Genomic DNA, 12,452 nt, shown 5'->3' on the forward strand with positions numbered 1-12,452 from the left:
ATGATAATCAGGCTCGCGGATTTCTATATGTCTGATTTGTTGATTACATTGTGAATACAAAGATACAACTCTTGGATATATTTCCATTGATTGAGTCTGACTGTCTAGTTGATTCTCTTGGAATTATATTGGAGTTTTTCCATACAGATTGTTAAACGAAATATTGGGTGAGGTTGTTAGACCCCCACTTTTTCATGGTGGAATTCGATTCGTGAACAATTTGGGTACGTACTAGGTTGATTCTTGGATATTGATTTTTGTGATCATCCAAGTTCCTTGTTCTACAACTGAGGTAAATGATCTCATTTGTTGATTTATACTACTGATAGTAACAAGTTTGTCTACACAAGTTTCCGAACAAAAAGTTTATGGTAGAACTGGTAAGGATTGACTAGTACGTATCTAGTGATTCAAGATATTGATCATCCAACGTTAATAGACTTCGTTTTGCGTGCAGTGGTTACTTTGAATTTTGAAGACTTTTCTTTTTCTGGTTTCTGATTCTTGTGATATTCTTCTTACACACTTTATTGTTTGGGATCTAAAAACGGCTTATTTTGATAGACACTAGACTTTTTGAAAGATCGAAAAAACTGTCTAGTTGTTTTCCCTCGTAGAGTTGCTTGAAAAGAGCTTGTTCATTGAGATTATTTCGATAATCGTTGTCTTGATTTGATCTTTGACCAAAGGAGTTTATACTTATAAATGGAAGATCCTTTACTCTACTTTATCTCTGATTTAAAGATTGATTTGGGAGAATTGATAAGTGAGTTGGTTACTATTATAGATTTAGTCCTTTGATGTTTCATGTTACGATCCAAATGAGTTGATAGCGTAATTATTCACAACGGTGAAGCAACTCAAGATAATGGACTCTGTCTTGGGATTCACGTGACATACTAGATTGGTTGTAGGAGCACGAATACTGAAAGAACTGAGTAACTAGTGGTAGTTTACTTGGTCTCAACTATGCGAAGTTGCAGTAGTAAATTTGTATAACGGCTTAATTATGAGAGTATTCAAAACTGGGCTGGGTCTCTGATTTTTTCTTCCAGACAATTTTCTTCGTTAACAAAATCTTGTGTGTAGTGTGATTACTTTTATTTTTGCATTATAATTGCTCTTATAATTAAGTAATCATACTAGTTAATCCACTGGGTAACTGATCCCATAGTTATCTTCGGCTTAAAACTTATACTATTTACCAAGTTAAATCTTGTTGAAGTAATTCTTTGACCATTATTGTTCTGGTAAAACTACACAAAGTGTGTATGTATAGGTTGATACGAAAAGATTATGGTGTACTCGATACCCTCGTTATTTTTACTGGTATCAGAACATACAAACATGATAAGATCCAAGAATCTTTGTTTGGTGCGATCCAACTTATAAGATATGAGTCAAATCAGGATTCTAAAAAATTCTAAAAGGAACTTATTTAGCGTACCACCAGGTTTTGGTATACTTTGTCCTTGGTATGCCCGGATAAATACTAAATTTTTTTCTGCCCCTTTTCAACAGTCTAGTAATGTTAACTTGTTCAATGAACAAAGTAAAAGATGTATTGTTGATATAAATGTATTAATCATAAAACAAATACTTACTCCATATGCATCAGATTCAGAAGATGATGTTTACATTGATATTTGGGTCGACCGACCGGAAGGCCCGAAAGAAGGGAGTCCCTCTCATGGTCTCTTTTTTTTGTAAAATCAAGCCTCACACAATTTTGCAATTTGATAAAAAGATTGGAAATCTTTGGTGTTCGTTGTTACTTTTTCGGTTGACACAATTGTCCCTCCCTTTTAGTCCAATTACTATAACTCTTTATGTATCGTACTTTTTCAGGGGTATACTATAACTCTTTATGTATCATACTTTTTCAGGGGTATAATTTGCAAGCAAACTAGAATATGACATATCTAAACATTTGTGCTTTCGAATTTTATAAATTTTATCTCGTTGGAGCTTTTAAAGAGATATATACAATGAGTACAAACAACACTATCAAACTTAGAGTTTTTACGAAAAATTTGGAGATGTTTATCCTTTTAGGCATAATTTTTAAAAATTGAATAAATAACCATTATGCAAACCACATTAAAGGATGCATAACATATTATGCAGCCATATTTTGGTTTATGCATCAACTAATTTCCCATTGCTACTAATAAAACGATATACTCTTTCCGTTTTAGGAAAAGTGATACTCTCACTTTTTCAATTTGGGTTATTTATCTTCTGTTCGGTCGACCCTCCCCACTGTGGCAACGATGTTATAGTTTTATCGATTATGTCATTAACAAAAATCATAATCTAAGAGATACGATCAATCTTCTTACAAATAGGGATTTGTCAGAAATTCTTTGATAAAAATCATTTCACATAGGACATCCTTATCACTGGAGAGAATTGAATCAAAAAAACGGAATAATAAGACACCGACTATTCTTATTTCCGAGAATCACACTCGAGAAGAATTTTTATGAAATCAACTTATTGAAACTGAATTCAGACTATTTGATGCTCTCATGAAAATCAGAAAACTTAAAAATATTTTAACAACCTCGAAGCAAAGAATTGATACAACAAATTTAGAAAGTTAAAAGATCTGATTTCAGGACAGAAACGGTTAAAAAACCGGAATTAACCGAGTCGATTCGGATCGGTTTCAAACCGAACGATTCCATCATAGTTCGACTATGATTATGGTTTTGAAATTGAAAACCGGAATATGTACAGTTTGGTCGACTGTTCCGCCGGAAAGCTGGACCGACCGGCTGTTGTGCACCCCTAGTTAAAATGGGCGGTAACTAGTGTGTTTATTTTTCCTCTAAAAGATATCCCTGCCTATTTACTTTGAAACACCAGTTGGACGAGAATTCTCAAAAGTTTGGTCAGGTCTGGTACACACTCTATTATCGGTCGTGTAAAGGCTCTATTTATATAGTCAACATTTTATACATAAACGTGTGTATCTTTTGGAGACGGAGGGAGAAGACTTCTCCAGGGATTAGAGACTCTATCTCCAAACATACATACCAGCACGTTGTGATGGCTTCAGTCAGGAGTACAATGCAATCAATCACATAAGAAAGTCAAATGCAAATTATTGTTTCCAACGTGGCATACAAATGAAACCGAGGCTGTACATGCATCTGTCCAGCTCATTAAGAAAATCAAGAATCAAAATGGAAAAGAATAGTCAGGCACACCATGATCATGGACAGATATGGTAGAACCTTTTTCTGACCTCCATTTTACCTACAAAACCAACAACTACAAACAAAAGGAAAAAAATATAAAGGACGTAAGAAGCGAACCTTGATAGAAAAAGAGGAAAAACTAAAAAACCCTAAAAACAAATTTAAAATAGAAATAAAGAAGAAGAAAGATACCAAGTTTAGTTTGGTTAGGGAAATGGTTTATTAAATCAGAATTCTTGTTTTTAGTTCCAATTTCAATTTCAATATCAAGTCTTTTATTCGTTGAGCTCTCATTGTCTTTCAATCTTTTCTACCAATTGTTGTTGTTAATGTTGGTTGTAAGCGATTGATTCCAGTTGAAGCAAAACAAAATTCTTTAATCTTATTGAGCTTTCTGATGGTTTCAGTTTCAATTAGGTTTTCTTCATCTTTTCTTATTCTTCAGAAGTTGGTGAAGAACAGTAAAACAAGGTGTTGTTCAGTTCAATCTCAGAAGTAGTTTGTGATATGAAGAAGAATAGAACATGTGGGTGTTTCATTTTTGAATTGATTGTTGGTATTTGTATTGTATTTACTTTGTTTCAACCTGCTTTAGCTGTTAGACCTTTAAAGGAGAGGACAAGGTCTTGGGGTGATGAGGTTAGTACTTTACTTCTTCCTCTCTATATAATTTTCAGTAGGAAATTGGTGAATTATGTCAAAACTTGGATATGTCTTCATCTGCTTCATTGAATAATAAAGGTGTAAGCTTTTTCAACCAGTCGTTGATATACCAGTTTCTCTTATTTCATAACCTTAAATTTGTGGCAGTATGAAATTAGCAATCTCCAAGTATTTTTATTTGCAATCCGCCATTAGTTTAGTTGTTTTAGTACATTAATCTGTACTCTCAATTGTATTCCACTGTCAGAATGTGAAATTAAGCAACATACAGCTAAATTTGGAATGTGATAATGAACGAAGCCAATATCCGATTGCAGCTAAAGATTAATTCCCTATTTTCTTCTGTTCTTGTTTTGTACCGTGGCTTGCAGTGGTTTTTTATCAAAAAAGATGAGAGTGACGTTGGCACATATTCTCCGTGGAACATAACTGGAACCTACAAAGGTTTGTTGCTTATGATTTCATAAAACGTTGATCAAGTTTGAGATTGTCCGTAGTTGTAGTGTAAATATCCCAATTGTTTTTTTTTTTTTGCTTAGTATACTTAATGGGCAATGTGACAAGCAGGGACTTGGAACTTCCGAGATTCAAATAATAGCTCCCACTGGTTTCCAGATTTTGGAAAATCTAATGGGGTTTCAGTCCTTGAATTAGTTAGTACTCCAACAAAGATAACTGGTGTGCATTATGTCCAGGTAAGGAGATTGATCTGTTTTTTTAGGTTATGCCATATTTTCAGTTTTCCAGCAAGGCTCTTCAACACTTCATGTTAGATTGTGAAAGTGCATGTATGAAGAGTAGTTAAGCTTGTTATTATACACAAACAGTGTTTACACGTGTCAAAAACATGGTGACCGAAGCAAATAGCCTAAATAATTTGCTACAGACACAAATATGCTGGACCAAATGTTTTAAACTTTCTATTTAGCACATCGAAATATCTGCAAGTTATTACGATTTTTGGTGCTCAGCTATCTCAACAACCGCCTCTATGGAGGCTATAATAGCATTACCAGATTCAATTGCAAGTCTTGAAAAACAGAACCTGAAGGTAGCATGTGACGCTGCCACTCTCATAAAGAACAATATATATAAACTTACTTCGATAATTCTTGCTTTGAGTAGTTTTGGATTTCATGTATGACAGAATTGTTGGTCCAACACATCTGTTTTTTAATTTGGCATCCTAGGGGGTAATTATTTTCCACGACGTGGTTGACAATGACCGAGATACTGGAGCTGCTCAAATGAGGGTAGAAGGTGTGTATATATGGCCCTTTAGACAACTTCGGATGGTAGTCAACAGGTAATGTCCAGTAGGTTATTTCATATATCTTTTTTTCGCTTGAGGTTTTGGGTTTCTACTCACTAGTTAAAGAATAATTGTCAGCACAAGTCTTTTGTGTTTTCCCCTTTGCAACTTTCAGTGCATGGTCTTTTGATGTGATTGTGCCATTGAGAGATTTTGGTTTTTACTTTTATTACATTTATTTTTCTTGCGATCACTTGTCAGTGTCACATAAATATCATCCCAAAGCTATTGACCCGTGCAGATTTTAAATTTATGTCCGATTAGGTTCTCCCTTTTATTTATTGTTCTCATCCAGTTTAACTCTTGAGCTGATTCAATTTTTTTTTACTTGATATACCTTTTGCCTTTATTTTGTAGCGAAAAGGATGGAGAACTTGGTCAAGAAGACGATTACATTTTTTCCAACCCTTATCACTTGGTAATCATATTTACAATACTTGAACTTATATTAAAATGTTTATCTTTTGCTATCATTCATCAAATAAGTATCATAGATGGTTAAACATAAGGCCATGGGTCAGCTCTTGCCATTTTGTCTCATCCCGTACAAGAACCTTTACTTGGTATTATGGCTTGGTTCTTCCAAATTAGGCTTTTCAGCTCAAACTTTAGGCAGGGTGATCACACGGTAGGTAGACATCCCAAATTATATTCAGTATGCTAGGGCCACATTCAAATTCTTCTAGTTGTCTCATTGTAGGGTTTGAACTTCAGGGAAATGATGGGTTGTCAAAAGTACTTGTGGAGTTTTGCAGTTATGAGCTCTCTTATGGACGTGGGTTTCATAGCTTAACTACTTGTTTGTATTCTCTTGAAACAGCTTGGAGTTTTCTCCTCTCAGGTTTTTCAAGAGTCTCCCCGAGATAAAATGTGGAAGAAGAAGAACTGTAAATCCATCTTTGCTTTTCCTTAACCCAAAATTGAAGGCGTTATGTGCTGCTTATTTCTTATCTTTTCCTTTACAGCACCTTCCTTCGACATGGAGAACCGCTGCAATTTAGAAATTGCAGCTCAAATTGCACGTGTGTCACCCAACCAATATGGTATTCAACTTATTCTTTTGATTTCTGTATTTATCTCTCTATAGAATCTCTTTGAATCAGAATTGTTTCTGCTTTGCTCACATTTATTCCTGGACGCCTGTTATGAAATTTGGTTAATGTAAAGGCGGATTAGATTTTACCCATGTTAAGAAGAATACAAAGGCTTCACCGTAGCTTTTGCAGAAGCTGGTGAATCGCCTTTTGATGTTTTTTGTATATAGAACTCTATTTTCTAACTCCTATACTTCCGCACTTGATAGAGTATTACTTAACAACTTAATATACTGCAGAGAAATGAACTGTTACAGTGTCAGTTATAAACCTTATACTATTTGGAAACTGAAAAATCCCCACTTCAGCTTATTATTTCTGAACCTTTCTAAGCATTTGATGAAGTGTACTAGGAGCAGTATATAGTTTCCTGTAACCAGAGAGCTTAATTTACTTACAATGCATATTTTAATAAACTCATATGCACGATATCATATTGTGGTTCATCTACTTCATAAAGTAGGACTCTGAACCTTGCAACTCTGTCACTTTGGAAAAATTAATGTACTTGCCGAGTACCTAAGCTTATCTATTGCTTACAAGTAGATGAAGATCACGAGCTTTATCAGTTGGAAGGGTTAATCGAAAGTCCTTCTGTGGAAGATGATGGAGAGTGCTTCTCACCCATAGTTGTAAATGCTACTTCTGTCAATGTTGAGGTTTACTACAACAAAGCAGTCAACTATACATTGATGGTCACCTTTGTATCCTTCACAATCATCAGTCCTTTGACTTTGTTGTTTCAACATTATTTTTCATCATTTTTTTTTCTATTATAAGTTCCTTGACGTCTTCACGTATTAGATCTCTTTCCTTCAAGTGCTTCTGTTAATTCGGCAAATGGAACATAGCAATACCCAGTCAGTAAGTTTCTTACTTGTTGTTTTCCTTTGCCACAATCAGAGCAATAGCATTCTTAAGTCCCTTGTGGAGACTTTCTTCTTGATTAGTGTTTTGTTCACTTTTTCTTAGGGAGCAGCTAAAATTTCAATTTTAATGATCGGGCAACAAGCCATTATGGATGCCTACCTTTGTCTTTTACATTTAACAGCAGGAATCCTAGTGGGTAAGTTCGTATTTTTATTTTTTCCTATTATTGTGTTAGTGTTTTATACTGCACTTTTAGTGGCATGAAATTGTGTGATTCCTTGTTGAACATTCTGTCCATTTCAGACAGGCGTGTTTTTACTCAGCACATATTTCAAGTTAATTTGCTTTTGTTCTTCGTATACAGAGTCCCTGTTTAATGCTTTCGCAACGGCTGCCTTTTTCAAGTTTGTTGTTTTCTCCATATTCGAAATGAGATATCTTCTTGCGATATGGAAGGCGAATAGGCCAGCGAGTAATGGAGAAGGTTGGGAAATAATGAGACGTGAGCTGTCAGTTCTTTATAGCCGTTTCTGTAAGTAATCGTTTTCAATCAAAATGCTTACAATTTCTTGTAGATGGTGCAAGTTGTATTAATGGTTAGCTATTTGATTATATCACAATTTTTTTCCTTCTGCGGAAAAACGAAGCTTCTTGTTCTTTGAACTGTTTGTGGTCAAAGCCTATAGTTAAGAATATGCATTTATGTGCAGATGGGATTCTTTTGGGAGGCATACTAATCATGTATGAATTTCATAGTTATCTGCGGCCTATTCTTTTTATTATGTACTCCTTTTGGATCCCTCAAATAGTCACTAATGTCATACGTGATTCAAGAAAACCGTTACATCCACATTACATATTGGGCATGACTGCCACTCGGCTGGCAATCCCGCTTTATGTCTTTGGTTGCCCTAACAATTTCATGCGCATCGACCATGACCAAACTTGGTGTATCTGTGTGGCGATTTTCATGGGACTCCAAGCAACTATGCTTCTTCTCCAACATTATCTTGGATCTCGATGGTTTATTCCTCATCAGGTTTGGACATTCTTACATTCTTTTTCTCACAATTTTTGGGATCCAAAGTTTCCCATGTCATGCTTCTAGATCCAGTTTCTTGTAAAATCGATCTAAGAATTTGAAATCTTATGATGATCCGGTGCTTTACAGATCTTACCAGAAAAATATAGCTACTACAGAAGGTTTGATCACAATACATGTCACTCCACAGACTGCGTCATCTGCATGACAACCATTGATCTGCCACAAAGATCAAATGACTGCATGGTACTTTAACCTACACATTTGTATTGAATGCTCCCTCCAAATTTTAGTGCCATAGTTAGTTTACTCAGGTCTGTTTGTTTACTCAATCAAGCCACCATGTTTTTGCAGGTGACACCATGTGATCATTTCTTCCACTCAGGTTGTTTACAAAGGTGGATGGATATAAAGATGGAATGCCCTACTTGCCGACGGCCCCTGCCGGCAGCCTAAACAGAGTCACATCTTGTTTCTTGTATATTACTTAGAATCAACTGACATTGCCCCAACCCTTTCAATTTTGAGGTAATGATGAACTCAATTTTTCTTTAACCACTTAAGGGAACTATACCAACAAAAGCTTATTGGCATACACTCAGTTCTTAAACATATAATGCATATTAGATTTCGAAGAGCCTACTTTATTATATGACACTCAAGTTCTTAACTAATTATTTGAAGAGACGTAGATATTTCTTTCTTAGTTTTGTTTTTGATGACATGACCTGATTAATCTACCTTTTAAAATACTTGTTTTTCAGGTGGGGCAGAACTCAGATTTGCATAGTACACACTGTTTCGAGAAGACTGAGATACATACGTATATGATCACAATTAAATTTGATCCTTGTACCATTTCAGCATTTTGCATAATCAATACTGTTACAAAATTCTTTTTGTTCTCTTTTCATATTTGTATTTGTTAGTCAGAAAATTCATCTCTGTTGTATCATTTCTTTTTTCTTTATACAGATTAGTACATTAGGCAACAAAATTGGTCAGAGAAGTAGCAATAAGTATGTATTAGTTTCCGGCCAACTTTGTTGGATGTACACGAGCTAAACCAAAAACGAATAACTTTATACAATTCTCAGCTGAAAGTGAATTTTTTTTTTTTGATACGAAAAGGAATTGTATTGCTTAAATAGGAGGATAGTTTATGTCTCTTGCCAAGAGACTACATATATCTTCAGAGAAATTATTTAAAAGACTAATGTTTGTGGCTGTATCCCTAACAGTTCTAGCAACTGCATCAGCCACTTTATTATCATTTCTACTAACATACGAAAAACTGCAAGAATTAAAACTGGTTCTCAGACTTTTAATCTGCTTCAAAATATTTCTATTCTCCCACTATATCAGGAAAACATCATCAGTAATTGACTGAACTACTAGCTTTGCATCAGCTTCTATATGGATGTTTGTGAGATGTTTTTCTTGAGCCCACAGTAAAGCTTCTCGTATAGCTGTGCATTCTCCAGCCTCAGCACTTAGCACTCCATTTGAGTAGTTTCCTCTGATCCCTTCACAGCTACCTGCATGATTTCGCAAAACAATGCCAGTGCCAAGAGTGTTAGTATTCACATCAAAAGAGGCATCTATGTTAAGTTTTAGAACATTATGCAATGGAGGCTTCCAAAGAGATTGGACAGGAGGATGTAACATGTTTTGGCTTACAGTAGGGGTATGTGAATGAGAGTTCATATGGTAATGAATTCTATGCATGCTATTAAATGGGTTTAGATTAACTTCCTGAAAAACCTTGTCACATCTGTCCTTCCATAATATCCATGCAGTGATCATTAAGGTTGCTAAACCTCTATCATCATCATGGATATTCGAAAACCAGCTTTCAACCCAGGCTGAGATATTATTGTAATTCCTTTGCACTTCATCAATATCCACATTCACTAACCTCCAAACTGTTCTAGCATGAGAGCAATGAAATATAATATGTTCCATTGTTTCCTCATTGTGACCGCATACTGCACAGTGAGTTTCAATGCTAGGATTGAAACGAGCCAGTCTGCTTCTTGTGGAATGAGAATCATGAATACATCTCCTGGCAAACAACTTAATTCTGTGAGTTGTATTAAATCTCCAGAGTCTCTTCGAAGTGTTATTTTGAATAACTCTTCCATTTACTATAGCTTCCGAGGTGTTCATGGTGAGCTTTTTGTAGGTGCTTTTAACTGAAAATTTGCCATCTCTTGCTGGCATCCACACCATACTGTCTTCTTTAGAGCAATCCAAGTAAATGCCTTGAATCTTTTGAGAAGTGTTGATATCAAAAAGTTGATCCAGGAGAACAACATTCCAGCTGTTTGAGTTAGGAAGTATTAATTCTTCAACATCTTGATAAAATCTATGGAGTTCATTAGCAGGCTGAGGAGGTGTATTTTCACATGGTATCCACCTATCCACCCATATTTTGGTTCGCTTCCCATTATTCACCTCCATGAAATAATTTTGTCGAACTACCTTTAAACCCTTGGAGATTCCATTCCAAGTATAAGAGCAATTTTCTGCTTTGATGTCCTGATGAAGTATATTGCCATATTTGAAATATTTGCTGCCCATAATCTTAGTCCAAAGAGCATCTGTTTCGGTACTCAATCTCCAAGCCAGTTTGGTTAACAAGGTTAGATTGAGTTTTTCAAGATCTCTGAAGGATAGACCACCAAAAACTTTAGATTTGCATACCTTCTTCCAACCAATTGGATTGTGTCCTCTGTTAGAATTATGTCCCCAGAAAAATTTCCTCTGGATTGTTGTAAGCTTGTTCATTAGATTATTGGGAAGCTTAAAAGTACCAATTTGATATACAGGTACAGAGTTCAGGACATGTTTTATCATGGTGGATCTGCCATCTTGTGTAAGAGAGGTGGAAGACCATGTGGAGTATCTGCTTAAGAAATTTTCTTCAATTGCTTTGAATGCCTCTTGTTTAAAATGCCCAAGAAGCAGTGGAGAACCAAGATATCTCTCTTTTGAGTTCATGGTTTTAACACCTAGAATTTGTGTAAGAGATACAACAACTTCTGGATTTGTATGCTTACTGAAATGCACTGAAGATTTTTCAAAGTTGATCATCTTACTTGATTGAGTACTGAAATTTTGTAATAACTGCAACAGATTGTTGACTGAATCTATGTTTGCTTGAGTGAAAATCAAGCAGTTGATAGGCACATTTTTGTGTCTTATATAATCTCAATTATATATATTATTAGTGCTCGATTTTATATTTATTATGGCTTTTTATGTCCCTGTACGTATTTTTGGATAAATAAGCTTTTGCGGCGAAATTGGCTAAAAAAGTGGTTTTTGTGCTCGTTGGAGAAAATTACTATACGGACTCTCACTTTGGATAAGGGGAGGTCATCTTCTTCATTTGAAATTTGAATTTTGGAGGGAAAATAAGAACAAAATTAGGGTTGAAGAATTGAAGGTGTTCTAGGGAGATTCAATGGCTGAAATCAAATGGGTTTGTTCCTCTTGGCTAAACAGGGCTGGTAATGGTCTTATTTTTGCCCAGAATTGGCTAGACAATCCGCAGGAGATGAATCAAGTTTTATAGTTTTTGGCGGGAAAAATATGCATGCAACTGGCAGAGTTGGGGATTGAATTCGATCGATTTCCAGAGTGATTCAATGGCTGAAATTGATTGGGTTTACTCCCTAGGCCTAAACAGGCCTGGTGAAGTCTTTTGTTTGAACCCAAATTGGCTAGAATAGCCGGAAAAAGAAATAGAAGTCAGGTTTTGCACGGGTCTCTGTATAACTTATTTTTGGAATTCTAGGAATACTAAAGGCAAGAAACTCTTCCCAAAGATACATATCTATCTAAGGAAGAGTTTGAGATAAGTTGGAAAGCTCAGAAACGCGTGAAACAATTTTGGGAAGAGATTATTGCCGTAACTGCCAAGAAAAGAAAAGAAGAGATTTCGAGAAGTTTTGGGGAGATTAAATCGCTCTGTTGGCTATATATAAGTTGCTGGGAGTTCATAGAAGGGAGTCTAAACTTTGGGGGACGGAGCTGAGGGGTTGGTGAAGCTGCAGAGGTGAAAATCAAGAGTTGCAGAGAAGACGTTTCTGCTGCCGAAGAACAACGTCGTAGAACACTTCGCAACTTAGCAAGAAACCGTTACCTAATCTTTCAAATCCAATACCTTTGTAACATCTTTGCAACAACTATTCCTGTTAGAATTCATTTGTAAGGGCAGCATCCGCAACAGTGGATTCTGTAACAATTATATCTGTTAC

The 12,452-nt window shown here is 35.6% G+C and overlaps 1 protein-coding gene across 1 annotated transcript; it reads left to right on the forward strand.

Annotated features, from left to right (window-relative positions):
• Positions 1-3,229: 3,229 nt before the first annotated feature.
• LOC113307235 (transmembrane E3 ubiquitin-protein ligase FLY1-like) lies at positions 3,230-9,311 on the forward strand. Its single transcript, XM_026555942.1, has 15 exons — positions 3,230-3,845; positions 4,241-4,313; positions 4,437-4,564; positions 5,060-5,175; positions 5,539-5,599; positions 6,002-6,068; positions 6,147-6,224; positions 6,822-6,979; positions 7,080-7,139; positions 7,248-7,341; positions 7,510-7,677; positions 7,856-8,184; positions 8,317-8,433; positions 8,542-8,715; positions 8,952-9,311. Exons 1-14 carry the CDS (start codon positions 3,714-3,716, stop codon positions 8,641-8,643), a joined length of 1,683 nt encoding a protein of 560 aa, XP_026411727.1. The 5' UTR covers positions 3,230-3,713; the 3' UTR covers positions 8,644-8,715; positions 8,952-9,311.
• Positions 9,312-12,452: the final 3,141 nt, after the last annotated feature.

This window comes from Papaver somniferum, chromosome 1 (genome assembly GCF_003573695.1).
Source record: "Papaver somniferum cultivar HN1 chromosome 1, ASM357369v1, whole genome shotgun sequence".
Lineage (NCBI taxonomy): Eukaryota > Viridiplantae > Streptophyta > Magnoliopsida > Ranunculales > Papaveraceae > Papaver > Papaver somniferum.